The sequence below is a fragment of the Chionomys nivalis genome, chromosome 16, assembly GCF_950005125.1.
Source record: "Chionomys nivalis chromosome 16, mChiNiv1.1, whole genome shotgun sequence".
NCBI lineage: Eukaryota > Metazoa > Chordata > Mammalia > Rodentia > Cricetidae > Chionomys > Chionomys nivalis.
The window spans coordinates 27260581-27277808 of NC_080101.1; the positions used below are offsets into that span (position 1 = coordinate 27260581).

The 17228-nt window shown below is 41.6% G+C and overlaps 1 protein-coding gene across 1 annotated transcript in view; it reads right to left on the reverse strand.

Moving 5' to 3' along the window:
- Positions 1 to 17228, reverse strand: part of LOC130888270 (phospholipid-transporting ATPase FetA) — a 76635-nt gene that overhangs the window by 14768 nt on the left and 44639 nt on the right. Inside the window, exons 12-16 of the mRNA XM_057791191.1 lie at positions 15356 to 15552; positions 9968 to 10176; positions 8342 to 8385; positions 1845 to 2007; positions 379 to 567 (exon numbers count right to left, since the gene is read on the reverse strand). Of these exons, the coding sequence (XP_057647174.1) occupies positions 379 to 567; positions 1845 to 2007; positions 8342 to 8385; positions 9968 to 10176; positions 15356 to 15552 (802 nt within the window). The remainder of the gene's footprint in view (positions 1 to 378; positions 568 to 1844; positions 2008 to 8341; positions 8386 to 9967; positions 10177 to 15355; positions 15553 to 17228) is intronic.

Below are 17228 nucleotides of genomic sequence, written 5' to 3' on the forward strand. Positions count from 1 at the left end.
GCTTGTAACTTGCCCCCAAATATTTCAAAATATTTTTGATCTATAGTTGCTGAATCTGTGACTCCATGGGCAAGGAGGACTACTATGCTATTGGCTCCCATTCTTAGGCCATGTTCAGGCATTATGGATTAATTTATGTCCTCATCTTACCGGTGAGCGTATTGGTAAGTCACCAGCAGAAATACTAAAGAAAGGACTTAGCACTCAGTAGTAAGTCCCTATTTATACCTAAGAGACAATTTAAAGGAGACAAGAGAGAAAGGGTGTATGTTTGAGAAGTCACGAGAGGGGGAAAGGATTTATGTGTAGATGAAACACAAAGCCAACGTACAAATGTGCTCACAGGACCAAAGAGACTCACGCAGAGGGTGCACCCACCAACAACAGACATCCTCTTGCGCTCATTGCTGAAGTCCAGAATAGCCAGCAGCTGGTAAACTCGGATTTTCCCCATTTCGATCACTGTGATTGTCTCAGATGTGCGGGAACTGAACACAAAGCCGAAGTTCCTAGAAGCAGTGACCAGGGCACCTTCATCTGGTGACTGGGCCTGGTATACCAGCTCACCTGACAACAAACAAAAAGGCAACAGGACCTACAGAGATGAGCAACTTAAGTCCACCCAGAAGTGAAGCCATATTTCACGTGGCCCAGAAGGGCATATAGTTCTTCAAAACTTCCTTACATGCCTAGCCCAAAAGGTTAAGAACATTGGCTGCTCTTCAAGAAGACCATGGTTCTATCCCCAGCACTCACATGGTGGCTCACAACCATCTGTACTACTAGTCCCAGGGGATCTGATACCCTCTCCTGGCCACTTTAGGTACCAGGCATGTACATAGTACACATACATACAGGAAAAAAAAATCCATACATATAAAATTAATCTTAAGCCGGGCGGTGGTGGCGCATGCCTTTAATCCCAGCACTCGAGAGGCAGAGGCAGGCGGATCTCTGTGAGTTCGAGACCAGCCTGGTCTACAAGAGCTAGTTCCAGGACAGGCACCAAAACCACAGAGAAACCCTGTCTCGAAAAACCAAAATAAATAAATAAATAAATAAAATAAAATAAAATAAATCTTAAGCTGGGCATAGTGGTGCAAACTTTTAATTCTAGCATACAGGAGACAGATGCAGGAGTATCTCTGTGAGTTTGAAGCCAGGCTGGTCTATATAATGAATTCCAAGACAGCTAGGACTACATAGAGAAACCTTGCCTCAAAGAGAAGGACCCAAGTTCGATTTCCAGCACCCACATGGTTGGTCACAACCACCTCCATTCCAGTCTCAGGGGGTCCAATGCCCTCTTCTGACCCCACAAACACCAGGCACATAAGTGGCATACAGATGTACATGTAGGCAAAATGTGCATACACTTAAAATAATGATAATAAAATTAAAACCATTATTGATTTAAGAAGAAAGACTTGATAATGAATAAACAGGCATTTCTCATTCGTTGTTTAAAAAAAGCTTGGGTAAATTAATAGATGACTTTGTCATATGAAAGAAACTAATACACATGGTGATAACAGACACACTAAGTGACAGAAGGATCGCTCAGCTCGCCCTCCAGGAAGTCTCGTCAATGACAGTGGGACTGATCAGATGCATCTGTCTCAGAACCCACAGTGCCTCACCAAGTTTGACCCCTATTCCATGACTCTTTCCCTAACCCAACTTGCTCCTCACCTTGTTTTTATTGTTCCACTGCTGGCCAGTACCGCTTGTTGGAAAGTTCTCTCTTAGCTGAGACTGCTCAGAGCACATGGTACCACCCCACTTCCAACCAGTCCTGATTCTGGAGCACAGTCTCAGTCCACGAGGCTCAGGCCTATGCTTACCTTCCACCTTCTCTTCGGACATCACCGTGTGGCACAATGAGAGGCAGAGGAAGAACAAGTACACCAAGTGGTCCTCACTCTTCACGGCTTCCACCAAAGCATTATCATAGAATGAAAACTTCGGGTCAGCCAGGCGGTTGTAGGAGAAGTCGACCTTGTCGTTCTGGAACATAAACACCAGAGCAAAGTTCTCAGCCACAGCTGCACATTTTCCAGAATGTCACATTGGGGTTGCTTCTGGGATGTGACAAGATCTGTCAGGAAATGAGAGAGGGAAGGCAAGAGAGTTGGCAAATGCGCCAGTGTGGCTTTGCCTGCTGACCTGGGCTGTGGATCGCTTGAGCCAGGAAAGAACCGTCTTGCAGGAACACACATGGCTTGGTGGACCTCCTGCTCCCTTGCACTACCGCTAGTCTAAATGGTCAATGGAGACCTAAACCTATCTGCTAATCAAGCAGGAGGGTATGAAGGGCTAGATGATCTCTGTTAGGAACTGGTATCTGAGAAATCCTTATTTCTGTTTTCTTCTGTCTGATTTAGGGGCTGAGAAAAGAACCAGTCCTGGTTCAATGGTATCAGTGTAATGGATCCCACAGAGAGAAAGTGGGCTGGAAAAGAATGTTAAAAACACCACATGAGGGAGCTGGAGAGATGGCTCAGAGGTTAAGAGCAGTGACTGCTCTTCCAGAGGTCCTGAGTTCAATTCCCAGGAACCACATGGTGGCTCATAACCATCTATAATTAAATCTGGTGACCTCTTCTTGTGTGTAGGCAGAACACTGTATACATAATAAAAATAAATCTTTAAAAAATAAATAAATAAATAAAAACACCACATGACAAGCTTCAGTATCTGCTTGTTTACATACTAATATTGCCTGATCAGTAAGCATACCTGGCTCTTCTCATCTCTAACTCTCACAGTCTGATATAATTTCTTTCTATTTAATCCTTGACTCCTATGGGAGATCTTGAGCCACTAAGTGAAATTCTTAAAGGGAGCAGAGATCCAAATTCTAGTAGACAGCTTACAGAAGCCAGACAAGTACTCACCCAGGTAGAGGATGCTATACAGAAACAGAGAGTACATTATATTAATTATGACCAGCCTTGGCAAGCATTATATAACCTACAAAACTCCTACAGCAGTGTTATGGCAAAACGGTCCACTTCTCTGGCTGCACCTTCCCGTTTTTGCCAGTTAAGGTATTAAACCCTTATTTTGAAGCAGTAGCTTGCTTAGCACAGAAGAGCAAGATGGAATTTAGGAGATACTTTGGCAGAGAACTGGCTATGATCAATGTTCCTTAACTAAGCAACAGATTGATTGGTTATTTCAAAACAGTGATTCTTGGGCAATTGCGTTTGTGCAACTTAAAGGCCAGATTAATAATGTTTTCCCAACTGATCCATTACTGCAATTTGTGCAGCTATATTTCTTTATTTTCCCTAAAGTTGTAGCAAAAGATCCTTTAAAGGATGCAATGTTAACTTTTATGGATGGTTCTCCTAATGGGAGGACTGAATATGTGGTTAATGGTGAAGGACATGTGGTACAAAGAGAACTGGCCTCAGCTCAAATAGTTGAGCTGCGAGCTGTGACAACAGTGTTTGAACTTTTTGTAAATAAGGCGTTTAATCTATACACTGACAGCCGATATATATTTCATGTTCTTCAAGTCCTAGAGACCAGCCCATATATTGGGACGAGCAATAAGCAAGTTAAGATGCTGTTCCAGAAAATTCAAAATGCTATACAACAAAGAAGGTTGCCAGAGTGCATTCAAATCTTCCTGGTCCATTAGGTGAAGGTAATGCTTTAGCTGATAAACTTACAAAAATGATCGCTTTATCTCAGGCTGAGCTTGCTTAGCACATGCATGCTCTGCATCATCAAAATAGTAAAAGTTTAAGAAAACAATTTAGATTAACAAGGGAAGCTGCTTGCTAAATTGTTAAGCAATGTGATGTATGCCCACAATATCTATCTGTACCTCATCTGGGGGTAAAGATCTGAGGACTACTTCCTAATCATGTATGGCAAATGGATGTTACTCATATTATAGAGTTTAACAAATTAAGATATGTACATATGACAATTGATACATATTCACGATTCTTGATGGCCATTGCACAAACTGGAGAAGCCACTAAACATGTAATAACTCATTGCTTAAAATACTTCTCATTTATGGGAACCCCAGTGTTGACCAAGGTTTCTGTCCTACCCGGTCCCTCTGTGTTAGCCACACCACCTGCAGCAGTTTAGTCCCAAATAAACACACAGAGGTCTACATTAATTATAAAACTTGTTGGCCTAGTAGCTCAAGCTTCTTATTAACTCTTATAACATATATTAGCCCATATTCTTGTCTATGTTAGCCACGTGGGTCGGTACCTTATTCAGCAAGCAGTCACATCTTGCTTCTTCTGTGGCTGGGTTATGACCGTGGACTGCACTTCCCTCTTCCCAGAATTCTTGTTGCCCTACCTCTACTTCCTGCCTGGTCACCCCACCTATACTTTCTGCCTGGCCAATCAACATTTATTTAAAATACAAGTGACAGGGTACATACAGACCATTGTCCCACAGCACCCCAAAGATCATAAAGACAGATAATGAGTCCAGATATGTTTGTAAAGCATTTCAGAGATTTTGTTCCCAATGGAATATCGAATATAAGACAGGTATTCCTTATAATCCTCAAGGACAAGGAACTGTGGTGTGTGCCCATGGCTCCTTGAAAACACAGCTTCAAAAAATAAAAACAGGAGAATTATATCCTCAAATGCCACATAATGTCTTGAGCCATGCACTTTTTACGCTAAACTTCTCAGATATGGGTGTCCGTGAACAATCTGCCACTGACAGATTTTGGCATGATGGTACCAAGGCAACCTTTGTTAAAGCAAGGTGGAGAGACCCTCACACTGGACTATGGAAAATACCCGACCCTGTTAATTTGGGGTCGAGGATATGTTTGTGCTTTTTTTCACAAAAAGAAAATAAAGCTGGATGAGATGACTGTATACAGTAGAAGAGTACCCGCCCTGATGACATCACAGCCACTGATGACACCATAGGAACAGTGGAAAGAGGTTCCTGAACCCATGATCCTGACTTCCTTGTACTATCTTGCTGCAGGCTAAGGAAAGGGGTTCCTGAACCAGGGTTCCTGACTCACTACAACTTGCTGCAGTCTGAGAAGGGAGAGAAGATCGTGGTAATGACTACTGATTTCCAGGCTCTTGATGGACTTGCTACGCAGACTTCCAGAACTAATGAGTCCTGTTTATCTTGGAGCCAGACCAGAAATGCAGACTGAACATTTGACTGTTTTACTCTTTGGACACAGAACTCATTTTGCCAGTATGGTATTCAATCTGCTGTTGAAATATAGGGCGAGAGAAATGAGACCTCAATTTTTCCCTTGGGGGTAAAAAGGACTTATTATAAAGAGTGACTGAAACCCCTCATCAAATATGAGGAGGGTATCCTAAGGATTTTTTCTGCTGCTCAGAGACTGGGACAATTACTTAAAAGCAGAATTACAACTGGACTCTCACCCATCACAGAAACCTTTTCTTGTCTTTAGAATGGATTTAAGAGAATTGCAATGTGACAAATTGTGTGTTTATTGTTAATTATTTCCACTCTGAATTATGGTATTGACCTGATAATGTTTGTAACTGCTTTAGATATATCACTATAAGATAGCAAGTAAAGTTTGACATTTCCAATGAGTTCATGGATTTGGCATATTTGATAAGAAATTTAGATTTTGATACAGCCAAAATTTGTTAAGAAACACTCTAGACCAATTGTAAATCCCTGTTGATCTTCAACTCCTTCAATTAGGAGGCTGTAGCCATAGGGACATTTTCACAAAGCGTTATCTAATTGTGGATGAATTCTCCTGACGGGAACTTGGCTCAGAGACACAGAGTAACACAAAGAGTGCTTTCTTCTGTAACCAGTTGCTTACAGATGTTGGCAGTCAAATACGGGTTTGATCTTTTCTCCTCCCAGACATCTAAGGCATGGACATGTATGATTGGAATACAAGTACCAAAGACAGACAAGTCCGGGAAATGGGGAAGTGTTCACCTAAGGCAGACACAATCATCTGTCCTGTTGCAGAAGCACAGGCTTTATTAAAATTAATAAAAAGGGAGAAATTGTGGATGCCCAAAAATGTGAGCCTAATTCCATCCTATAAATGGCCAGGATATGCAAATGTACTTCTGCTCCTTCTTCTGTAATTAGAAGTTACCTCTGGAGTGGCTGCCTTCAGGATACTTGGTCTAGGGTAGCTTCATAGCCTAAACAATGCTAATGACTTGATGCCTCAGGGTGTTAAAGCAATTAATTGTTTGAGTTGTCCTTTGTATCATGTTAAAGAAGTCTTTTGTTGTCTTCTTTCCCCTTTCATATTGGGGTATAAAAATATAGAAAATTAAACACGGTTGATTTCAGTATTCACCGGAATGCCCTCCTGGTATTTTCTATGGTTTATGTTTTATTATTTTCACATGTGTCTTCGTATTCTTTACTTATATTTCTAAATTCCCATGCCCTTGCCCTGGTAAGAGGAGTTCTTGTGGAGGCCCGTCTGACCACCACAGGCCACCGTAGAGCTTCGCATTACAACAACAACAATTACCTTCCTTTTGGGATCAGGGCTGCCACTTGGCCCCTGCTACTTCTGGACCCAGTTAATCTTATTGTATTTAATTCTTGCAACTGGGCAGCAGGAAAGGGCGACAACAAAGCTCTTCAGATGTGCTGGTGCCCTCGCGCCAGTCTGCACCTTACAGGGTTAGTGAAGGACATGACTTCGAGGATTAAGTTTTATATAGCAAATCTACCCTAGCACTGGAATTTCCCAGAGCCTTAAAATCCCTTTATCAACACTAACCAAGGGGTTTCAGGCATCTCCCACTCCTTTTCAGTAGGCCATCTTCTGTCAACTGTTTCAGCTAACTATTCAAATAAACTTGGGATACATTTTTTTCCCCAACTGTCTGAGTTTCCATATTAAACCTAGACTCTCCACTCAGAGGGCCCATATCAATAAATTCAACCTAATCCAGGTTTACATTTCTTCTACCATGATCCCATACCCTTCAAAATCCCATACCCACACATATTCTCCAGACTTCTGCTTGAATGCATTAGCAAACTCATTAAGGCCTTTAGTAGTATAGTGTACTTACTCATAGACTATACTTTTGACATCCCCTCTAAGAACCTGCTTAGTCTTTAGTTTGGTTATAGGTGTAGCAGCAGCTATTAGTGGACCCTGGGGGACATCTGTGTGTGTGTGTATGTGTGTGTGTCTTGATAGGGGTAGGTTACGTGGAGAGGCAGACATAGGAGACTGGGAGGTAAGCACGATCATGTTGTATGATATGAGATTCCCAGATAATCAATAAAAATAATTTTTCAATTTGCTATTTTCCTTTATTTAGCATATTGATATATTTTAAAAATAAAAGAAAAGCACAATAGACCAAACATGATGGTGTATAATTTTTTAAAAATAAATTTTAAAAATTATGTAAGAAAAAATCCCACAGGTGTGCCCGGCACCTTGGACTTTAGTTCCAGATGCAGTTGAGCTGACAACCAGGAAGAGCCAGCCACTTTTAGGGCCAGTGTTTCTGCACACCGCTCCCTCCCTTCTGCAATGGTAATGTAGCTTCTAGGGCACTCGAGGTTGGAAGGATACTTTTTGATTTCACAGTAAAGAGAATGTCTTGAGTCTAAGAAAAGACTTTGGGCTTTGAAACTGTTTTGAGACTGTGGGGACCTTTGAAGATGTACTAAATGCATCTTTTATTATGATGTGGCTACAAGCCTATGGGGGCCAGGGAGTGGAACGTGGTGGTTTGAATGAGAAGGCTCCCATAGGCTCAATTATTTGCACGCTTGGCACCCAGTTGAACTGTTTGGAAGGATTAGAAAGTGTGTCCTTATTGGAGTAGATGTGCTGCTGGGTTGGGCTCTGAGGCTTCGAAAGGCCATGTCTGTCCCGGTGTCTCTCCCTCTGTCCACTTCTTGAACATCAGGGTGTAAAGCTGGAGCCACTGCCCCAGCACAGTGCCTGTCTGCCTCCTGCCTTAGTGATCACAGACCAGCCCTCGAAAACTGAGCAAGCTCCACTTAATGCTCTCTGAAAAGCATTGCCTTGGACATGGTATCTCTTCACAACACAGAACTAAGACAATGACCATGGATTGTTTTGAGGAACTGATCTACATAGATTCTGTTGAGAGAGAGGGATGGAGAGAAGGAGGAGAGGTGAAGCAAACACAGCAAGCCAAAACCAACAAAACTATTTTCACAAAAATTTCTCAAATAAAAATAGGCCATGTATAGACATTTTTAACATTTTAGGCTCTAAAGGCTCATTATCTTGGGAGTAGAGACTGAGCTGTGTAAAGATACTCCCTTCGCCTCCCACACGTATGTCACAGAAGCTGTGATTACTCACCGGAGATACGGGCACATGGTGTCCATTGGCGTCATAGGAATAACCTATTGACAAGCATACAGAGAATAGATTTAGTGAAGGGTTTAAAGGAGGCTTTTTGTGTGTGCTATAAACCTGCCATTTAGCTGTTTTTAAGTTAAGGTTCAGCAGTATTAATTACATCCACAGTGTTATACAATTATCATTACCATCTATTTGCAGTCCTTCCTTCCTTCCTTCCTTCCTTCCTTCCTTCCTTCCTTCCTTCCTTCCTTCCTTGCTCCCTCCCTCCCTCCCTCCCTCCCTCCCTCCCTCCCTCCCTCCCTCCCTTCCTGCCTTCCTGCCTTTCTGCCTTCCTTCCTTCTTTCCTTTCTCTTTCTTTCTTTCTCCCTTCTTTCCTCCCTCTTCTTGGCAGCACTGAGGATCACGCCCAGAGCCTCCTGACTCTGAGGCAGTTATCTACCACTGCATTCCCAGCCCTCAACACTTCGTTCTTCAAACAGAACCTCCCACCCCTCCTCATTTCTGCCTTCTTCTTCTTTTCTTTCAGTGAATTTTCCCGTCATGTATTCTCTCCTAAGGAGAACCATACAGCGTTTGTCCTTTTGTGTCGGGCTCACTGACTCAACACACTGTACCTCAGATTTAGAACCTGGATTGTACCAGGTACCAAACTCATCATTGTTCATGATCGAATCAACTACATATATTTATGGACAACTTTAAAATCTCCACTCGTCTGTTGATGAGTGTATGGGCATCTCCACGTTTTGAGCAATATTCGTGCTGCAATGAATATTTGCAAATGCCTGTTTTAATATTTTTCCCACTTTCAGAGGATCTCTAGAAAGGGGATTACTGGGTAATTTAGAAGAAGGCTTTGCTTCACTAATTTTTTGTGTATCCATGCATATGTACACTCGTGTGCAGAGGCCAGGGGACAGCCTGGATGACATTCGTGCACATCATCCACAATTTTCTTTTCTTTCTTCCTTCATTTAGGGTTTTTTCTTTTATTTTAGACAATGAGCTTGAATCATACAAGACATTGTTGTTAACTGTGGTTGGTTGCTATACTAGAGAATAAACTCAAAAACTTAATTTTTTAAATAAAAAATTTCTACTCTTTTACAATTTCCATCTGATTTTGAATTAAAATAACAGAGCATATTATTTTTCAAGATATCGGGAACCCCTTGAGAACAGGGACTAAATCTTGTAAATCTTGGTCTTCTTAATGCACAAAACAATAGATTGTATCAAGTAGGTGCTAAGTAAATGTGTTTCTGTGAGATTATAATCTAGTTATATTATTCCTCCTTCTCTTCCCCCTTCTAGATATTCCTATATAACCCTTCCCATTTTCCTTCAAATTCATGGTCTCTTTTTCACTAATTGTTATTACACGCATATATGTAGTTGATATAGTCCTAAACGTAACCTGAGTTCATACAATGTTACTTGTATATGTGTTTTTTGGGCTACTGGGCACTGGACAGCTCACTGGTGTGCTCCTCCCCGGGGAAGATCACCTTTCCCTCTCCCAGCTTAGTTAATAAAGGGTTGTAAGAATAGAAGGCAAATATAATTCAGAGACTTTGTAGATTTAGTTATATTTGACTCAGGGAGAGTGGAATGCGCACATACCATAGGTCTTCCCATTGATAGAGCATTTGTTGAAGACCATCACATTCTCCGTCAGAGTTCCTGTCTTGTCAGAGAACACATATTTAACTTGGCCAAGTTCTTCATTGAGAGTGGTAGTGCGAGCCTGTGCTGGGATGTTCTTTGGTGCATAAAACATCTGTCGATCCCAGTTGATATAGTAACTGTTGCCCAGTCTTATTATTTCAACACTAAGGAGAAAGAAGGGAAATGGTCCTGGTCAGAGCAGGACAAGCAAATGTATTATTTTGGTTTCCTTCTTATAGGTCCACGACAGAGGAGGGTCTGCACGTGGAAAGAGTCTCTTCCCTGGGTCTACCTTCATACGGACCTTTCCACACTAGTCGGTCCATTACAACTCATACTATTATGCAAGGTTTTCTCACCAGGACCCTGTTATAGATGATTAATTTGTCTGAGACATACCTTGCTTCCCACTCATCTTCTGAAATGTATCCAGAAAAGGTCAATTAAAAATACCTTTGGAGTAACAGTTAACTTACAAAAGGTTATGTTGGTATAATGAAAAAGATTATTACTGTGGTCAAGTTGGAAAGGGAGGAAAACTTGCAGCATTCAGATATTCTTGTTTCAGGAAAAAGGAAAAAGCTGTACAAATCAGAGGTGGTTTTATGGGTTCATCCACTGTGCTCTCTCTGTCTCTCCAAATGATCTCTCTATAACACTGATTCTCACACAGGTCAACGTATCAGTTTTAAGTGAGCATATATCCAGGCGTGGTGGCACGTACTTTAAATCCCAGTTCTCGGGAGGCAGAGGCAGGCAGATTTCTGTGAGTTTGAGGCCAGCCTGGTCTACACAGTGAGTTCCAGGCCAGCAAGGGCCACATGGTAAGACCCTGACTAAAAACTTTTGAGTATGTAACAAGTAATGGGATTCACTACAGCGTTTTCATATCTTGTTCTTGTTCACCCCACCCCACCAGCTTCTGAACTCTTAACCCTCTCCCTAGTCCCTTCACCTCCTTGAACTGTTCACCTTCTGTTTTCATGTCAAATATACTTCCTTACCCTCTTTCTGCTTCTCCCCTAAGATCTCTTTTCCCCTACACATACACGCACACACAGACAAATTCAAATCTAGGTTCCACGTGTGAGAAAACATGCAGTGATTGTCCGAGTTTGGCTTATTTTGCTTACTATAATGATTTCCACAATTTTGAAGAGGCTATTATTTCTCCAATGTATGTTGTGACTCACTTATTAAGGTACTGATTTTAGGTCTCCTGTCCTACTGCATGAGCCACCGTATCTGTTTGTGCTAGTGCCATGCTACTTGTGTTACCGTAGCTCTACAGTGAGGTCAGATACTGTGACACTCCAGCATTGGTTTTCTTTAGTTTCTGTCTTCCTGTGTAGGATTGTCTGCCTACCCAAAGTCTTTCAAACTTCCACATTAAAGATTTTTTTTCCCTAGAGTCATAAAGAATGTCAGTGGAATCTGGTGGCAATTGTGTTAAATCTATAAAACTAATAATTTCACAATATGAATTCTGCCAATCCAGGAGCACAGGAGGACTTTCCTTCTTCTAGTGTCTTCTTCCACTCATCTATTCAGGGTTCAAACGTTCTCATTGTGGAAGTCTTTCCTCCTTAGATAGGTTTATGTCTAGGCGTTTTGTTTTTTGGAGCGCCTATGACTGAGAACCCCTCCCTCCAGTTCCTTACTTGAAAACTTTATTATCAGCATATAGAGAAGCTACTAATTAGTTGTGTATTGGTTTTGTATCCTGATACTTTAATAACTGCTTTTTAAATTAGATATAAGGCTTTTAAGATGAAAGTTTCAGTGTCTTTATACGATCATGTCATCTGCAAATAAGGATCATTTAACTCCCTTTCCTAATTGTTTTTCTTTTATTTCTCTTCCCTGTCTCGCTCTATCTAAGACTTCAAAGACTATATTGCACAAGAGTGAAGGGCTAGGATGAGAGTTTAATGATACAACATATGCTGTGCGATCCTAAGGATTGGGGCTATGGGTTTGGTGACCTGCCTGCAATTCTAGTACTTGAATGGTGAAGACAGGCCACCCCCAGAGCGAGGAGGCTAGCTAGACCAGCCTGTGTCAGGGAGTTCTCAGTTCAGCTGAGGTGGTTCAATAAGAGATCCATCTCAATGAATGGTAGAGAGTGACTGAGGAAGACTCCTGGTACTAAGCTTTGGTTTCCACACACGTGCATAAGCAGCCCTCTCCCATATACACACACATGCATATACACACATGAATGCACACGGTATACACATACACATGCAAAAAAATCAGTGGAGAGGATGGGCATCCTTGCTTCATTCTGTATTTTAGAGGAAATGCTGCCAGTGTCTCACACTTGCTACAATTATGGTTTTGGGTTTGTTATACACAGTTTTCATCATGCTGAGGTATTTTCCTTCTTTCCCTATTTTATTCAGGGTTTTACTACGAAGGGATACTGAGCTTTCTCAAATCTTTTTCTTTTCTTTCAATAATTAATAGAAAATTTATTTATTCAAGAATATAGCAAAGTTAATAGGAGAGGCTAAATGTTCAGTCCAATCTTCCTTCATGAATAAATCTTTCCTTTCTCTCCCCATCTGTTTTGAAAACATAACATTAGAAGATGAAGGGCTCAATACCCAACACCGTTCCTAAAAGAGAGTTCTTGGGAGTGGCTCTGAAATTAGGATCGCTATTTCCTTATCTTGCTTAGGTCTAGTGAATCAAACCACTGAGGTCAATGTGCCCTCGTGTCTGGGGTCCTTGGGCTGAAGGAGATCCTCCCATTTAAGCCATCCTCAACTGAGTCAAGATGCTGGAAAAGTGGCCAGGGTGCAGGCTTCCGCTTGGGTCTCCTGTGTACAAATGCACCTCCAATTTCCTCTGCATCTACTGAGATGACTGAGTGACCTCTGTCAAGTCTGTTTATATGCTGTGTTACATTTATTGATCTTTGTATCTCAAGGTGAACCAACTTGGTCATGGTGTGTTCTTTACTTTTTCTCCCTTATCTGCTTCTTGCTGTAGTTTATTTTTAGACCATCCTAAAAAAATGTCTTATTGTATATTAGTGCTTTGCCTGTATGTATGTGTGTGCACCATGTGTGCCTGGTATCCTCAGAGTCCAGAAGAAAGCAACAGATCCCATAAAACTGGAAATACAAATCTTTGTGAACTATCATGTAGGTGCCAGGAACCGACCCTAGAATCTTTACAAGAGCAAGGGGAGATCTTAACCACTGAACTACCTCTCCAGCTCCCATTTTCAGACCTTCTAAAAGTATTTAGAGCTGGAAAGATTGTGTCATGTACAGGGAGAATTTATTATAATAATATAACATATTATATAATACATACATGTCATATAATTAATATGCCAATTATGATATTTTATTACATACTTAATATTATATGGTTATATATAATTATATTAATAATTTACATTATTTCTTAGGTCTTGGTTGGTTCTTTGCTGCTTATAGGATAAAATCCAAATTCTTTTGCTTGTAATTTATGTTCTTTTAGATCTAACATCTGGTCCAACTTTGAGAAAATATCCACATCTTGCACCTGTGGACTGCCCAAATATAGTTTGAGGATTACCTTTCCTGTAAACTGTTGTAAGTATCCCTGGGCAGAACTAATATATTCCTTCTTAAAGTGTTTATAATACTCATGCATATTTTATAAGAGAATTTTTGTATTGTACCACAATTATGTATGGTTTCCACAGCTCCGAGCAAGCTTCTCTAAAAGAAGGAAGAAGGAAAGAAAGAAAGAAAGAAAGAAAGAAAGAAAGAAAGAAAGAAATGTCTTATCACTCAGATTTCTATCCCTAGTACCTAGTAGAGGACTTGGCACATACTGGTAGTCAGAAACGTTTATTTAAAAAGGTAACTCAGTGCCGGGCGGTGGTGGCGCACGCCTTTAATCCCAGCACTTGGGAGGCAGAGGCAGGCGGATCTCTGTGAGTTCGAGACCAGCCTGGTCTACAAGAGCGAGTTCCAGGACAGGCTCCAAAACCACAGAGAAACCCTGTCTCGAAAAAAACCAAAAAAAAAAAAAAAAAAAAAAAACCAAACAAAAAACAAGGTAACTCAGTTATGGAGAATACTTTCTGGGTGGGATATCAGAGGTCAGATTTTAGGAGACTTGGAAAAGAGGACATGGACAGACCACACACACACACGCACACGCACACACACGTATGCGCGCACACACACACATGCACGCATGCACACGCGCACACACACACACACATGCACGCACACACACACAATTCGTTCTTTGAAGAGATAAATAAAATTTACAAACACATAGCCACATTAAAGGAAAAGGAAAAAAATCTCAAATTAATAAAATTAGAGGTTAAACAGGCATTGTTAAAACACTCTCCAATGAAAGCCAGAGAAACATTATGAAAATTTAGAAAACTTTAAGTCATAATAATAAATGACAAAAAGTTATAAATTTTAAAAAAGAAAACTTATACAACTTATATTTGGAACTCAATATAAGTCAATATACCTATTATCTTAGTCACTTTCTATTTTTTTGAAGAGACATTGTGACCAAGACAACACATATTAAAGACAAATCATTTAATTGGGGGCTTGCTTACAGTTTCAGAGGGTTAGTCCATTATCATCATAACGGGGAGCATGGAGGCAGGCAGGCAGGCATGGCCATGGGGCTGAGAGCTTTACATCTTGATTCAGACGGTGCTGGCATGGACTTTTGAGACCTCAAAGCCCACCCCAGTGACACACTTCCTCTAACAAGGCCACACCTCCTAATCCTATTAAGCATTCAAGTTTATGAGCCTGTGGGGGCCATTCTTTAAACTACCATACCTGTTTCCCACACACTCTCTCTTTTCTTTTTAAATGGAAAAATGTATTCTGAGTTCTACACAACGGACATGAGAGTGAATGTTTGGGGCCTAACTCATCGGTAAGGAAAGGCTGTCTGGCGTAGTTAGGCAATACCAACTGTTTCATGGGTTTGCATAGTCACTTACAGGTTACCTGAGGGTACCGATAATTATTCTTTTATATAAATCATATAATAGCAAGCAGTATTCTAGCCAGTTTCTAGATACTCCTCAGAGTGCTTTATACACGAAGCCTGTGGAAAGGAAAGAGATAAAGACTACAAAGTGAGCTAGGAATAGTGGAACATGTCCACACTCCCAGTACTGAGGCTGAGGCAGGAGGATCTGAAGTTTGAAGTTGGCTTGGACAACATAGCAAGCACTCATCTTTAAAAAAGAAAGATGGTAATTCATATTTCCTATTAGATCACACTCTAGTTGTTATTAAAACAGGAAGTATAAAGTCACCCTGCCCTTGAACACAACCACCAGATGCTTACCTGACATAGAGTGAAATGGGAACCATGGTGTTGAGGACTATGAAGTAGGACCAGAAAACGAGGGCAGAACTTGTAGCTGATGAAGCTATGAACTGTTGCCATGGGAGAAACGCCTGGAAGAAGTAACCTTTGTTGCTCTCCCAAATGCCATGTCCAACGGATAGCAAGAGGCACATCGCACCTAAAACCAGGAAAATCTGTGCAGAAAACAAAACAGAAATGCAAAGTATGAATGAAATGAACATCCATCTAAGGCTGTGCTTCTTCACCTACCTTCTAGAGGCTTAGCTCTACTGCGGTGTGTTACCTTGGAGACAGGGAGACCCTCGAGTGGCAAGGGCAAAGAAGGAAGCCCAGCATGAGCCTTCCGTGGGGGTCTGAAGGGAGGGGTAACAACTAGACGGCAACAAGTGCTAGCAGGAGCTGTGCCGACTGTCCTACATGTTGTCTGATATTGATGGAAACTCCTGACAGATGAGGAGCTTGGGAGTCACAGTGGGAGAATAGTCTACCGCAAGTCACTTAGATCTGAAGGAAGAAACAGGTTCGAAAGAGCACAGGAGTTCAAGTCCTTAATCACGCCAGCAGTGATGTGGGGGAGGGGCTGTCACAGTAACACACTGAGTTGTGTGGGGAAGGGGCTGTCACAGTAACACACTGAGTTGGGGGGGCTGTCACAGTAACACACTGAGTTGTGGGGGGCTGTCACAGTAACACACTGAGTTGGGGGGGCTGTCACAGTAACACACTGAGTTGTGGGGGGCTGTCACAGTAACACACTGAGTTGGGGGGGCTGTCACTGTAACACACTGAGTTGTGTGGGGAAGGGGCTGTCACAGTAACACACTGAGTTGGGGGGGCTGTCACAGTAACACACTGAGTTGTGGGGGGCTGTCACAGTAACACACTGAGTTGGGGGGGCTGTCACAGTAACACACTGAGTTGTGTGGCTTTGGCAGCAGTAAGAGTAAGAAAGATGGAGATCTTGCAGGCAGTTCAGAATCTGGTAAAGCTGAAGGTAGACCATGGGCCTACTGAACTACAGCTCCTCGAGGGCAGTGATGGGAAAGAATCCAAGTCTTGGCATGCTGGCAACTGAATGCTGACTTTGATTCCTTCAGGTTTATATTCAGGAATGGTACAGCTGCAGCAAGCAGGAAATCCTCTTTCAGTGTTTCTGAAACCTCCACATATGCTTTTTCATAATGGTTGTACTAATTATATTTTTATCAGTAGAGCATAAGAATTCTTTTTTCGTGATGTCCTTGCTATTTTTTTTCATGATGACAGTCATTCTGACTGAGGTGAAATGGGATCTCAGTGTAGCTCCCTAATCCCCTAAAATAATTTTATTTACAGTTCCATGATGGTCAAAGATACATATAGATACTTCTTTACACTTCATTTTTTAATTTTTATTTTATGTGTATGTGTGCTATGTACACGTCTTGTTCAGTAGAAGCCAGTGGAGGTCATTATATCCCCTGGGAGGGAAGTTATAGATGGCTATGAGCTGCCGCATGGGTGCTGGGAAATGAACCTGGATCCTCTAGAAAAGCAGCCAATGCTCTTAGCCACTGAGCCATCTCTCCAGCCTCCAAACTTTGTATTTGTATTTCACTATTTATCTGATTGTTGGACTAAAGACTGCAAGTAATTTCTGCACAGACTGCCATAGACGCTGACATGGTTCCGCTGCTGCCGATTCCTGATTCCTCTCTGGAAATTCAGTCTTCTCCTTTTCCTGTTTCTCTTTCTCCTTTTCATGATTTCCTCATCCATATTTCTCCTCCTCTTTCCCTGTACCCTCTCCTCTTGAGATATGGTCTTGCTGTGCAGCTCTGCTGTCCTGGAATTCACTATGAGCTCGGGC